The following is a 15,230-nucleotide window of genomic DNA, read 5'->3' as shown; positions in this document are numbered from 1 at the left end:
AGCAACGAATACAGTAGACCAAATTGAAAGAGGTGCAAGTGAAGTGCTGCTTCACCTGAAATGAGTGTTTGGGGCCTTTATTTATTTATTCATTTTTTTCTATTTTTAAAATTTATTTTTTATCCTTTTTCCCGAACCCTTCACCACATCTACCCCCCCCACCCCCCCCACAGGGCTATTTGTCACTTGTTTCTATGTTGTGCTTTCAAAGCGCTGGCCCTTGTCCTGCTATTAACACATTCTGCTATCTTACCTTAATGCCACCATCAACACCTTCTTTAGTATTTAACTTCCATTAACACTCCTTTTGTCTTGTGCCCATGACATCTTTGTCAACTCTCCTGAGCTCCCACCTATCCCTGGCCTTCCATTTTGCTCCACCCCCTCTTAAATAGTATAAAATCTATCACATCTCTATATCTATTTAGCTCTGAAGAAGAATCATACGGACTCAAAATGTTAACTCTGCTTCTCTCTCCAGGGAGACATGAGAGACGAAATGAGCTGCTAAAAAAGAACACAGGAAAAGGAGAAGCCATTCAGCCCCTCATATAAGCAAAAGACTTTCTTTTAAGATAGCATACTACCACCAGATGGTAATAGCGTGTCCCTGACTCACCAATCCACTTCCACTGCTGGCCTCGCTCTGTGCAGTTTACATAGGGTGCAAAGTTGGAGGGAAGCGCAGACATTCCACCTGTGTGAAATCAAGTTACATCATCAGACATCTTTGCCTGTGCACTGCTACAAGGAAAGATCAAACTTAACGCTAGTGAGATTCCATGGATGAATAAAGACATAAGGGATCAACTGAGTGTTAGGAAAGTGGCGAACATTAAGTACATAGACAGCAGAGGAGCGAATGAAGCAAAGAGATTAAGAGAGAAGTAAAAAGAACAATTAGGCAAAGAGGAACTATGAAATTCAATTTCTCAAGGGGTATGAAACAAAATAGTAAAATATTTTGCAGGCGCATGAATAAAAAAGGCTGTGATGGGAATGGGACCATTAAGGGATAGACAAGGTATTGCCAAAGGTAATGATAGAGAGATGGCAGAAATATTAAAGAATTATTTCACTTTGGTATTTACAGGGAGACAGAACAGGGAGACATGACATTGGATGATGAGATGAGCAATGAGATAAGAGCATTTAAAATAAAAAGAGGATATATTGAATAACTTAAACAAACTCAAAGAGGGTAACACCCTTGGTATGGATGAATTGCATCCACATGTTTAAAGAAAATCTAGCAAAGAGATAGCAGAGGTATTACTACTCAAATTTAATTTGTTTAGAAAAAAATGTAGTGCCAGAGGACTGGCTGATGTAATTCCTAAATTTTAGAAGAGGGACTGAATACGTCCAGAGAATTATAGATTAGTCAACTTAACATCAGGGTAGGAAAAATAATGGAATCCTTACTAAAGAAGAGAATAAAAGAAAGTGAAGAAATGAGAAATATAATAATGAATAGTCAGTATGGATTTCAAAAAAGGGGAAATTTTGCTTCACCATTCTTTGAAGAGCTAAGAGATAGAGTAGACAATGGAAATGCAGTAGATGAATAAAGTTAGAGAGAAAGTCAGGGCATAAGCGGCAGAATGGATTGCTAGCTGGCTTCAAGACAGAAAGCAGCCAATGGGAATAAAGGATAATTGTTCAGATGGCAGAAGGTGGGAAGTGGTGTTCCACAGGATCAGTGCTGGGATCACTGCTGTTCACAATTCTGAAGGAAATAGCTGAAGAGATAGTGGATGCATTAGTGGCGATCTTTCAGGAATCACTGGAGTCAGGGAGGGTCCCAGAGGACTGGAAAATTGCTAATGTAACCCCCCTGTTTAAGAAGGGAGTGAGGCAAAAGACGGGAAATTACAGGCCGATTAGTCTGAACTTGGTCGTTGGTAAGATTTTAGAGTCCATTATTAAGGATGAGATTTCAGAATACTTGGAAGTGCATGGTAAAATCGGGCAAAGTCAGTATGATTTCATCAAGGGGAGGTCATGCCTGACAAATCTGTTAGAATTCTTTGAGGAGGTAACGAGCAGGTTAGACAAAGGAGAGCCAATGGATGTTATCTACTTGGACTTCCAGAAGGCCTTTGACAAGGTGCCGCACAGGAGGCTGCTCAGTAAGATTAGAGCCCATGGTGTTAGAGGCAAGGTACTAGCATGGATAGAAGATTGGCTGTCTGGCAGGAGGCAGAGAGTGGGGATAAGGGGGTCCTTCTCAGGATGGCGGCCGGTGACTAGTGGAGTTCCGCAGGGGTCAGTGTTGGGGCCACAACTTTTCACTTTATACATTAATGATCTAGATGAAGGAACTGAGGGCATCCTGGCTAAGTTTGCAGATGATACAAAGATAGGTGGAGGGGCAGGTGGTATTGAGGAGGCGGGGAGGCTGCAGAAGGATTTGGACAGGTTGGGAGAATGGGCAAAGAAGTGGCAGATGGAATACAACGTGGGGAAGTGTGAGGTCATGCACTTTGGTAGGAAGAATAGAGGCATAGACTATTTTCTAAATGGGGAGAAAATTCAGAAATCTGGAGTGCAAAGGGACTTGGGAGTCCTAGTCCAGGATTCTCTTAAGGTTAACTTGCAAGTTGAGTCGGTAGTTAGGAAGGCAAATGCAATGTTGGCATTTATTTCGAGAGGACTAGAATATAAAAGCAGGGATGTGCTGCTGAGGCTTTATAAGGCTCTGGTCAGACCACATTTAGAATATTGTGAGCAATTTTGGGCCCCCTATCTCAGGAAGGATGTGCTGGCCCTGGAGAGGGTCCAGAGGAGGTTCATGAGAATGATCCCAGGAATGAAAGGCTTAACATATGAGGAGCGTTTGAGGACTCTGGGTCTATTTTCAATGGAGTTTAGAATGATGAGGGGGGATCTGATTGAAACTTACAGAATTCTGAAAGGCCTGGATAGAGTGGATGTGGGGAAGATGTTTCCATTAGTAGGAGAGACTAGGACCCGAGGGCACAACCTCAGAGTAAAGGGAAGACCTTTTAGAACAGAGATGAGGAGAAACTTCTTTAGCCAGAGAGTGGTGAATCTATGGAATTCATTGCCACAGAAGGCTGTGGAGGCCAGGTCATTGAGTGTATTTAAGACCGAGATAGATAGGTTCTTGATTGGTAAGGGGATCAAAGGTTACGGGGAGAAGGCGGGAGAATGGGGTTGAGAAACTTATCAGCCATGATTGAATGGCGGAGCAGACTCGATGGGCCGAATGGCCTAATTTCTGCTCCTATGTCTTATGGTCTAATTTACATTAGTAATTTGGAATTTGGCATCAAAAACATAATTTCTAAATTTGCGGATGACACCATATTGGGAGGGAAGCAAATACTGAGGACTGCAACAAATTACAGGACATTAATGCACTTACAGAATGGGCAAGTAATTGGGAAATGAACTTAACACAGGTAAATGTGAAGTAGTACATTTCAGTAGAAAGAATAAGGAGGCCACGTTACAAATGAATCAATCACTAAAAGTTGTACCACAGGCTATCAAGGCCGTAAAAAAAAGGCAAACTAACCATTAGGCTTTATTTCTAGAGAGACAGAATTCATAATTAGGGAAGTTATGCTAAACATGTATCGAACCTTGGTTAAACCATACTTATGTGCCACTTGAGTAACCACACTATGGGCAGTTCTGGTCACCATTATATCAAGAGGATATAGAGGCACTGGAGAGGATGCAGAGAATATTTACAAGGATGATACCAGAAATGGGAATATATATCAGGAAAGAATTGACAACATGGATTTCATTTTCTTTAAATAAGAAGGCTGAAGTGTGACCTAATCGAGACCTTTAAAATTATGAAAGGTGTAGATAGAGTGGGGAGAGAGAGAATGTTTTCTCTTGTGGGGAACAGCGTCACTCGTGGCTATGAATATAAGATAGTCACCAAGAAATCCAATAGGGAATTCAGAAGAAATTTCTCTACCCAGAGTGTGGTGAGAATATGGAGCACACTACTGAAGCTAGATAAGTATTTGAGGGAGAAGGGAATAGGTGGTTTTGATGATGGATTTAGATGAGAAAAGATGGGGGGCTCGAGTTGAGCATAAACACCAGCATGGACTGGTCAGGCTAAATGGCCTGTTTCTGTGCCATATATCCTATGCAATGTCACATTTACACTGCATCTCAAGAAAAAAAATGAAGAATTGCATTGCTAAAGCACCTTTCACAGAACGTCTCAAAGTTCTTTACAGCCAATAAAGTATTTTTGAAGTGCAGTCACTGTTATAAAACAAGAAACATGGCAGCCAATTTGAGCACAACAAGCTATCACAAACAGCATTGCATTAATGGCCAGATAATCTGGTTTAGTGATGTTGGTTGAGGGACCAATACTGACCAGGGCTCTACGGATACCACTCCTACTGCTCTTCAAACTGTGCCATAGGATCTTTTACTCTAAAGTTGACAGGGCAGAAGGGGCTTTGGTTTAATGTCTCATCTGAAAAACAGTACCTCCAACAATGCAGCAATCTGTCAGTACTCCACCAGAGTGTCAGCCTAGATTTTTCTGCTCAAGTCCTGGGGGGGGGCACTTGAACCCAGAACCTTCGGACTCATAGGTGAGGGTGCCACCAATGAAGCCACGACTGACAAGCTCCTCACCCAAATACTGAGCTATTAGCTTTGCATCTGGCATGTTTTCATAGTATAGATAGTGTTCTTCAAATGAGCCCATTTGTAACACTAAAACTTACCAACTGTTTCATTTTCGTGAACAGGCACCAAATACCGGGGGTGAGTTCAGACAGAGGGAGAAAGGAAATGAAATATGACCACGGCAGAGGGACGGAGAGTGAGGGAGAGCTGATGGGATTACATGGTGCTTGAAACATAATGAAATATTGCTCACTTTCTTTCACCAATTAGTGTGGGTAAGATTTCTCTTGCCCTTCCTCTGCAGCAGGAGTCCGGGTAGGGATGAGTGGTACATTCTAAATATATTGAAGGCTGAGATAGACAGGGTTTTGGTAACTCAGGGAATCAAAGGATATGGGAGGGGGCAGGAAAATGGGGTTGAAGTCCAAGATCAGCCATGATCATATTGAATGAGGAGCAGGCTTGACAGGCTGAATGGTCTATTCCTGCTTTAATTTCTTATGGAAATCACAGGCTAATAACCACATAAAATATTTATATTTTGATAAGATACACCAAAATGCCCATAGATGACTTGAATAAAAACAGAAAATGCTGGAAATATTCAGCAGGTCAGGCAGCATCTGTTTACATAGAGTTAATGTTTCAGGTCAATGGCCCTTCATCAGTACTGAGGTAAGACAGAAATATAATAGGTTCTGAGCAAAAGAAAGAGGGAGGCGCAAGAACAAAAGGGAAAGTCTATGATGGGGTGGAGGAGTGACAAAAGGTTTCATGGTACAAGGCCAAAGAGAATGGTAATTGGTAAATTAAAGAAACTGTAGGTGTGTCCAGATGAGGTGTGAATGGCTGGATAGCAGCTGTCCAAATACAAAGTGAAAGAATAAAGAAACAAGAAAAAAACAGTTTTAAAAAAGAACAAAATGGAGGCAGAGAATATGGTCTAAATCTGTGGAAATAGGTGAGTGGAACCTGTTGGTACTCAACTACCTGAAGGGTCAACATGAGGTGTTTAGAATAACTCCTGCCGCAGATTCCAATCACCTTCAGCCCTATTGCAAACACTGGGGCCTGCAGAGGAAGGGCAAGAGAAATCTTGCCCACACTAATTGGTGAAAGAAAGTGAGCAATATTTCATTGTGTCAAACACGATGCAATCGTACTTAAAGAGTGACTATAATTTATTAGAAACCAAACTTACTCCCACCTTCGCCAGAAAGGAAGCGGAGAGCAGAATGAACCAGTTCTGACCAGTTGGAGGCATCTGAGAACCAAGAGTTTAACGTACTGGGAGCAGAGATCTGCCACTCAAGCACCTTCTCCTCAATCTGCAAAATGAAAAGCACACTGCAAGGTGAGAATATATGGAGCCAACCTCTGCGCCCTGGTCCCTGCTCAGGGAAATGTCATCTCTCACTATCATAACATATACTATATATAAATGTATATAATACCAGCAGTGGATAAACCCGAGCTGCATCACCAACAGACAAGGTTAGACTAAAAGGGTGGGGCTAAGAGAGGGAGGGGAGGGGGAAAGAAGGAGAGGTGGTGGAGGAGGACTAAGAGAAGGGGAGAGTGATGAAAGTGGAAGAACAGGAGAGGGAGAAGGGGGTGGGTCAAACAGGGGACCATGCTGGTAGTGGAGAGGACTGGGCTGGGGGTTGGGGAGGCAAAGAGACAAAGGGTGAGGACGCAGAGAGGGAGGAGGACCCAGGGATGGGAAAAGAGAGGAAGGGGGGAGGGGGAGAGTGGGGGAGGGGGGAGAGGGGGAGGGGAGGGGGTGAGGGGGGAGAGGGAGAGAGAGAAAGAGGGATAACAGGAGAGAGGGAGAAAGAGAAAGGGTGGGAGAAAGAGAGATAAAGAGGGAGTGTGAACAAACCCTGGGGTAGGGGATGGAAGCAGGAATATCAAGAACAGTGACTCCGAAGTATATGGTAAATACAGATTGGTTTTTTGTAATATCTCAGTTCTACTGTGGCAGACATTAATCCTTCCCCATTGGGCATAAATCACGAAAGTCAGAAACCAGTTGTAACTCTTAGTCCACTGATGCAAGCTGGTTACAGACTACACTGGAAATCAGAAGCTGCTATTACTCTGGATGTGACTATTGTTCCACTTACCCCGGCCACACTTGCCTCTCCCTCTGCCAGTAAAATCTCCTGCAGCAAACCAAAGAAACTGGCTGTTATCCCAGGAATTGCTGTGAGTTTCGTTGCGTCCAGAGTCCTGCACAACATACACAAAGGGTTCAACCACAATGGCTGCCAAGCAGACCAACACAGGAGCTTAACAGCACAGGTTAGGCCCTATCATATTTTTAGCTATCATAACATGAACAAAGCCTGTATTGATATCACCACATCGATTCATCCTCTACAGCAAGTATGTGCTTGATTTGACCCACTTGGAATAATCAAGGCAACCCATCTCACATGCAAGGAGCAATCACTTTGTCATGTGAACGGGCAACAGCAAATCACATCAGGCTGAACCCCTAAAACAGCAACGTTATGGAATTGTGCTTTGTGTGTAACCCTCCTGATGCTCCTCTCATCAACTTGGACGATGCTGTGATTGTACAACAAACCTGCATTAAACTATTAGGAATCCATATTCAAAGTGATCTCAAATGGGATTACCAAGTACTTAAGAGTACTTAATGCTTAAGACAGCAAATGGAAGCCCTCACATACTACGCCTTCTCAAGCATCAAACTGACTTATTCTCTGTGCTTAATAGTTACATAAGACCCATTGATGAATGCTTAACTCCAGTTTGGATTGCTGGGCTTACCAAAGAGCATGTGAACAAGCTCAGAAGTAGTCAGAAACAAGCACTGAAACTGATCCTAAGTAAAGTGTAGCAAAGCTACTCTGACACAATCAAACGGCTGAATATGTGTTCCTGTGCTGAAAGGCGGAAGAAGCTTTGTCTGGACTTTGCTGGAAAACTCTTGAATCCCACCGACCATTGCCACAATCTCTTGCTTTAATCACACAAGAGTAAATGTGCAATGGAATTATGGAGAAAAGACACCATTCCGCAAATGAGATATAGGCAGAATAGATGACGAGACAGTCAATCCCCTATCTGATAAGACTCAGAAATATTTATGCAAATGATCGAGAATTTAATGAACTCAACCTGACAACATATGATCAATAAACTTTAACACAAGATGCAGAGTGCAGGAGATGTTTCATTTTTATTCTGTAAATTAGGATCTGCATTTTGCATTATTGTAATTACATTTATGCTTAACTGCTTATAATTGTCCAATTTTTAAATTATTTTATTCTTAATTTTTATTTTAATGATTGCCTATAACTATGTTATTAATTATGATTGCTTGTTTTATTTGCATTGTCATCATAATTTGGCACCTGCTGCCATGCTGATTTTTCAATAAACCACTTATCGATCTACAGGACTGCATTCAAAATGCTGGCTTCATCTACTCATCACCACCAAGCCTGCTTTTATTTTAGACAGTATGGAACATGCATGCGATGAATCAGTTTCTCAATCATAAGCCTTCCCCTGTTAATAAACCAGAGCTTCTCCTTGATTCTCCAGCTGCCCTCAGCTAGTTTCACTCCTATCACAAGAGAGTCAGATCATCCCCAGCATTGGCTCCTCTTCCCTCTATTACCCCTGACTCACTGAAAGAATTATCTCCCCCTTACTCAAGTCTCACTTGCTCATCACCCCGTCCTTGTTCATTTGTATTGGTGTCACATCCCTAAGTAAACCAAATTAAGAATTTCCAATCTTGTCTCTAAAACCCTGCACAGCCTCACTCCAATCTCTGTAAATTCCTGTTGTTTTATAATTCCTCCTTGAACACTCTGTTCGACTGATTTTACTCCCTGGAACACTTGTTAAATCTCGTCCCCTGTCCTCCGACAGCATTCTCTGAAGCCGCTCCTTCTAGCTTCCCCTTTTCCGAAGCCAATTTGTGACGTGACTCTGGACATTCTCAACATTAACGTTGTTTTATATGAATGCAGGTTCTCATCTTTTGCTCTGGGCAGCATTTCTTTGGCTCCCACGTCCACATCTCATTCAGGAAGTCTATTTTTTAATTCATTCTTGGGTCTGTGTTGTATGACTGTATGTGGGTATTGCTGGTGTGTCTGCCTTTTATCGCTCAATGTTAGCACCTCTTGACAAGGTGGTGGTGAGCTTGTGCTGTTGAGGTGCTCTCACAATACTGTTCTAGGATTTAAACCCAGTGAAGATGAAGGAACACTGATATATGTTCTAGTTAGGATGGTGTATGATTCCAAGAGAATCTTGCAGGCTACAGATTTGGGAGATGCTGTTGAGGAAGTCTGTTACCTGCCCAGTCTTTCACACACTCCTCCATTGCATTGTCAGGTGCTGGTAGCACAGGGAGGAAAAAAGGGCCTTTCAAATACCAGGGTGTCATGAAGCTATTAATGTATATAACATTATGGAAAATTATGTTTTTAAAAATAAAGGGTTAATTTGTGTATGTGCCTTAATTGGATTAAAGCCAGCTAGTCTGGGTGCTTTGCTGTATACTAGTTTTGAGATATAAGAGAGGTAGAGTACATTTGCATTTTGTTGAATAGTGATAGAGCATTCAAGAAGGCAAATGAAATCTGGCACCTAGCTAGCAGAGACCAAGCAATATGTTTATATTACTAATAAAATTGGTACAATGAAAGGGGTTTTACTGTTAGAAGAGGTGGAGTGCAAAGGGACTGGTGATACAATGAGAATTTACATTCAATAAACTGTGTTGGGTATAACAGACATCAGTTTTGAGTGTGTAGGGCAGAGGCAATATAAGATGAAAGCAGCTGTAAGCCTACAACTGTCTCCACAGGAACCAAAGTGAAAAGAACCTCATTTTGAATTTGTAAGGTGAAAATGCTTTGTCTGGTGTCTGCTTAAAAATTTATGGGTTGCTGTTGCCTTAATGGAGATTAGTCTGGGAATTTGTTAAAAGTTATGATAGTAGTAATAATTTGTAGCCATGTGCATGTGTTGTAACTTAATAAAATGTTTCATTTAGTTTAATATAAAAACCTCTCGAGAACTGGTGGTCTGATTCCTGAATTTAGAGTTGCATCTCAAACATATTAAAAATATAGGTTATGACAGTTGTTTAAAGTTCCCCTCTAGGGTTTTAAAAAAAATAACTCAGCTTTACCAACTGCTGGGTCATAACACAGGGTACATACAGTAAGAGTCTCTCCTATAAAGCAATTGCTAAAACACAATTCACCCTACGCTATCTCCAGCAGCCAGAGCCCCAGACAGTAAGCCACACCACTGTGTGCCATTCAGTTGGGGAATCTTCAGAGGGTAATGGAGATCTTGGAACACTCTCGATGCTGAGATTGGGCCTTTTCTCACAATAGCAGGAATCGAACAATCTCAATTAATTCATCAGCAGCCATTCATACGGGTCGGATTCTGAGCTCCACCAATCTCGCACCAGGGGCTTAAATATCCAATAAATGGTAAGTTACTTACTGTTCAGGAGCAGTGACTGGCCTGGTTACGATCTGCTGCTCAGGTGCTGCTGCAGTAGCTCCCTCAGCTCCTGATGATTCTGCCAAATCTTCTGGCTCTGTTTTTATCACTTTGAGTTTCTTTTTCTTCCTTTCCTCTTTATCTTTCACTCGCTTCTTTGGGAATGTAAGATCTAATAAAGCTTTGTAGAGTTGAAAACAAAACATTAATTCCACATTTACCCACCTCCCTACAGAGTTAAGGGTCTGCTCCTGCAATAGGTATGATTGAACACCCCATGTATCACAGCCAGAAGCAGGACTCAGCCATCTAATTTCACCTCCACAGTTACCTTTTCAAACCTCCCCCCACCCCCCTGCCCTCTAACAGCATTCTCTGAAGCCTTCTATTGGGCAGCCCTCCTAGCCTCTCCCTTCCTGCCCCACTCTCTCCCGATCTGAAGCCAATTTGTGAAGTGACTCTGGACGTCCTCAACGTTAAAGGTGTTTTACACGAATGCAGCTTTCCATCTCTTGCTCTGGGCAGCATCTCTTTGGCTCCCATGTCCTTATCTCATTCAGAAAGTCTACAAACTTTTTTATTCATTCCTGGGATATGGGTATTGCTGGCGTTTCTAGTTTTTATTGCCCAGCGCTAATTCAAGCTTACTTTAAGAATTGGCCCCTCCTCCCTCTCATTTACATGCCCCTTTGCAACACCATACAAACACTTCCATATATACCCTGCTGACACATAGCTCTTATTCTTTGTAGCTTCGCTTGCTGCTCCCACACTGTGAGAATTTATCAAATATCCAGTCTTGATAACCTACAGTTTCCTTCAGCTGAACATTGGGAAGAGCATTTTCATTGTCTTTGCCCCATAACCCAAACTCTGTTCGCTCATCACTAACTCCGTCCCCCACCCTATTACAGTACTGGATTGGACAATCAGCAAATTCAGGTTCCTGTTAATCCGAGCTATCCAATCCGTCACAAACAAACACACATTTCCAGCTCTGTTACAACTCCTGTCCTCACCCTACCTCAGTCCACGAACCGTGAAAACCACTATTCATGCCTATGATTCACAATTTCAATACTCTCCTGGTTGACCTCCCATCCTTTACCCTCTATGAACGTGACCTCAGCCAAAACTTCTCTGCTTGTACCCTGCCCTGCACCAAGTCCCAATTGCCCACAGCCCCTGTCCTTGCTGACCACTACAGTTCTGGAGGCATTCCCCAATGCCTACAATTAAAATCATCGCATTTAACCTCTTTACATCCCTGTCCTTCTCTTTGTAATCTCCCAAATCCCCAGAACCTTTCCTCCTCTGTCTCCACACTCCCCCGCCATCCTTTGTCCTCCACTGGCAATAGTTCAATAGCTACCCAGAACCCAGGCTCTAGGATTTCCTCCCTAAATTCCTCTGCCTTGCCATTTCTTTCTTGACTTTATGGCTCTCATTAAAGTCAGATTAATATTTAGTATTTCCATCCATGCCTCATGTTCATTTTTTTCTTATGCCTCATAAGATCATAAGAAATAGGAGTAGGCCATTCAGCCCATTGAGCCTGCTCCGCTATTCGATAAGATCATGGCTGATCTGATCGTGGCTTTAACATCACTTGTTTACTTATTCCCCACAATCTTCAACTCGCTTGTCGATCAAAAATCTGTCTTAACTCGGGCTTGAATATATTCTATGACCCAGCCTCCACTGCTCTCTGTGGAAGTGAATGCCAAATAATAATGACACTCAGGGAAGAAATTCATCCTCACTTCATTCTTAAATAGGACACCTTATACTTGTAAACTGTGCCCCCGAGTTCTAGATTCCCCCATGAGAAGGAACATCCTCCCAGCATCCACCCTGTCAAGTCCCCTCAGAAAATTATATGTTTCAATAAGGTCACCTCTCATTTTTCTGAGTATAGGCCTAACGTGCTCAACCTCACCTCATAAGACAACCACTTCATTCCAGAAATCAACCTAATGAACCTCCCCTGAACTGCTTCCAATGTAATTATGTCCCTCTGTAAGGCTATCAAAGCTGCACACAGTACCACCAATGTCCTTCTAATTTTAGAGACTACCTTACTTTTATACTCAATCCCCCTTGCAATAAGGCCAACATTCCATTTGCCTTCCTAATTACTTGTTTTTTTATTTGTTCAGGGGTTGTGAGTGTCACTGGCTTGGCTAGCATTTATTGCTTAACCCTTAAGAAGGTGGTGGTGAGCTGTCTTCTGGAACCGATGAAGTCCATATGGTGTAGGTACACCCAGTGCTGTTAGGGAGGGAGTTCCAGGATTTTGACCCCGTGACAGTAAAGGAGCAGCGATATATTTCCAAGTCAGGGTGGTGTGTGGATTGGAACAGAGTAATGTTCCCATGTATCTGCTACCCTTGTCCTTCTAGATGGTAGTGGTCGTGGAGCCTGGGTGAGTGCCTGCAGTGCATCTTGTAGATGGTGCACACTGCTGCCACTGTGCATCGTGGTGGAGGGGGCGAATGTTTGTGGGTGAGGTGCCAATCAAGTAGATTGCTTTGTCCTGCATGGTGTCAAGCTTCTTGAGTGCTGTTGGAGCTGCACTCATCCAGGCAATGGGAGAGTATTCCATCACATTCCTGACTTGTGCCTTATAGATGGTGGATGGGCTTTGGGGATTCAGAAGGTGAGTTACTCGCCGCAGCATTCCTAGCTTCTGACCTGCTCTTGTAGCCACTATGGCTAGTCCAGTTCAGTTTCAGGTCAATGGTAACCCCCAGGATGTTGGGGGATTTGGTGATGGTAATGTCATTGAATGTCAAGGGGTGATGGTTAGATTCTTTCTTGTTGGAAATGGTCATTGCCTGGCACTTGTGTGGCATGAATGTTACTTGTCATTTGTCAGCCCAAGCCTGGATATTGTCCAGGTCTTGCTGCATTTGGACACGGGCTACTTTATATTTGAGGAGTCGTGAATAGTGCTGAACATTGTGTGATCATCAGTGAACATCCCCACTGCTGACCTTATGATGGAAGGTCATTGATGAAGCAGCTGAAGATGGTTGGGCTGAGGACACGACCCTGAGGAACTCCTGCAGTGATATCCTGGAGCTGAGATGACTGACCTCCAACAACCACAACCATCTTCCTTTGTGCTAGGTATGACTCCAATCAGCCGAGAGTTTTCCCCCTGATCCCTTGACCCCAGTTTTGCTAGGCTCCTTGATGTCACACTCTGTCAAATGCTGCCTTGATGTCAAGAACAGTCACTCTCACTTCACCTCTGGAGTTCAGCTCTTTGGCCATGTTTGAACCAAGGCTGTGGTAAGGCCAGGAGCTGAGTGGCCCTGGCAGAACACAAACTGAGCATCAGTGAGCAGGTTATTGCTGAGCAAGTGCTGCTTGATAGCACTGTTGATGACCTGTTCCAACACTTTGCTGATGATCGAGAGTAGACTGATGGGGCGGTAGTTGTCCAGGTTGGATTTGTCCTTTGTGGGCAGGACATACGTGGGCAATTATGCACATTGCTGGATAAGATCTCAGTGTTGTAGCTGTACTGGAACAGCTTTGATAGGGGCGTGGCAAGGTTTGGAGCACAAGTCATCAGGATTGTTGCTGGAAACATTGTCAGGGTCCATAGCCTTTCCAGGATCCAGTGCCTTCAGCCGTTTCTTGTTTCACGTGGAGTGAATAATTGGCTGAAGACTGCCACCTGTGATGTTGGGGACCTCTGGAGGAGGCCGAGATGGGCCTGCATGCTAATTATTTGTGATTCATGTACAAGGACACTCAGATTCCTCTGTACTGCAGCATTTTGCAGTCTTCCCATTTAAAAAATATTCTGTTTTTCTATTCTTCCTGCCAAAGCAGAGTGCTGCTTTGGGTGCATTAGAGCGCCTAATTTGGAGTTTGGTGAGTGGGGGAGTTTGGTGAAGAGGGGAAGGGGGTGCTCATTTCTTTTTCTACCGTTCCTTAGCCTCCAGTAGCTGACTCTTACTTTGCTACAGGGGAAGAAGCTGACTGTCATAGGAGCCCATAAAGCAGTGAGGAGAGTGACAGCCGGGGGTTTACAGATAAAATCTAAAAGTGACATCACAATAAGTTGATTGGCTGGAAGTATGGAACGTTTCGAATTCAGCACAGAGGAAACCACTGGAGAGTGACAGGTGACCGCTTCTATTATACTATGCTTTAGTAAACACTTTACATAAAGTTTAACGTATGTCAATGCAGCTCAGCCATGGGGAGTGTGCATCCTGTGGGATGTGGGAAACTGTGCAGCCACAAAGTGCCCTCGATGACTACATCTGCAGGAAGTGTCACCAGTTGTAGAAACTTGAGCTCCAAGTTGCAGAATTCGAGCAGCAGCTGGAGTCACTGTGGTGCATCCACAAGGCTGACGATTACATAGACAGCACATTTAGAGAGGTGGTCACACCGCACCTAAGAAATACATGGGCAAAGAGGGAATGGGTGACCGCCAGAGTATCTAAGAAAAACAGGCAGGTACTACAGGAATCGCCTGAGACTATCTCGCTCTCTAACCATTTCTCCATTTTGGATACTGGTGAGCGAGATGGTTCCTCAGAGGGCTGTAGCAAGAGCCAAGTTCGTGGCATCACAGGTGGCTCAACTGCAAAGGAGGAGAGGAGGAATAGTGGAAGTGCTATAGTTGTAGGGGATTCCATAGCTAGGGGAGCAGACAGGCGTTTCTGCGGCTGTAGATGAGACTCCAGGATGGTATGTTGCCTCTCTGGAGCCAGGGTCAAGGATGTCACAGATTGGATGCAAGACATTCTTTTGGGGGAGGGTGAACACCAGAGGTCATGGTTCACATTGGGACCAATGACATAGGTAGGAAAAGGCATGACCTCCTGATAGCAGATTTTAGGGAGTTAGGAAGGGAATTAAAACGCAGAACCTCAAGAACAGTAAGTGCCACATGCGAGTGAGTTTAGGAATCGGAAGATTGAGCAGTTCAACACGTGGCTGGAGAGGTGGAGTAGGTGCGAGGACTTTAGATTTCTGAGGCATTGGGACTGGTTCTGAGGCAGGTGGGACCTGGACAGGTTACACCTCAACAGGGCTGGGACTAACGTCCT

General features: G+C 43.6%; 1 protein-coding gene across 4 annotated transcripts in view; it reads right to left on the bottom strand.

Annotated features, from left to right (window-relative positions):
* Positions 1–15,230, bottom strand: part of nfrkb (nuclear factor related to kappaB binding protein) — a 105,493-nt gene that overhangs the window by 52,917 nt on the left and 37,346 nt on the right. For 2 of the 4 annotated variants that reach the window (XM_078530558.1, XM_078530570.1), the window contains exons 9-12: positions 10,153–10,333; positions 6,765–6,870; positions 5,840–5,966; positions 620–697 (exon numbers count right to left, since the gene is read on the bottom strand). In XM_078530558.1, coding sequence (XP_078386684.1) covers positions 620–697; positions 5,840–5,966; positions 6,765–6,870; positions 10,153–10,333 — 492 coding nt within the window. The remainder of the gene's footprint in view (positions 1–619; positions 698–5,839; positions 5,967–6,764; positions 6,871–10,152; positions 10,334–15,230) is intronic. The other 2 variants (XM_078530581.1, XM_078530592.1) reach the window with 1 other exon arrangement.

The sequence above is a fragment of the Cetorhinus maximus genome, chromosome 2 (assembly GCF_964194155.1).
Source record: "Cetorhinus maximus chromosome 2, sCetMax3.hap1.1, whole genome shotgun sequence".
In the NCBI taxonomy this organism is placed as follows: domain Eukaryota; kingdom Metazoa; phylum Chordata; class Chondrichthyes; order Lamniformes; family Cetorhinidae; genus Cetorhinus; species Cetorhinus maximus.
Note: the sequence above shows the minus strand (reverse complement) of the source record. Positions and strands in the feature narration are given on the sequence as shown.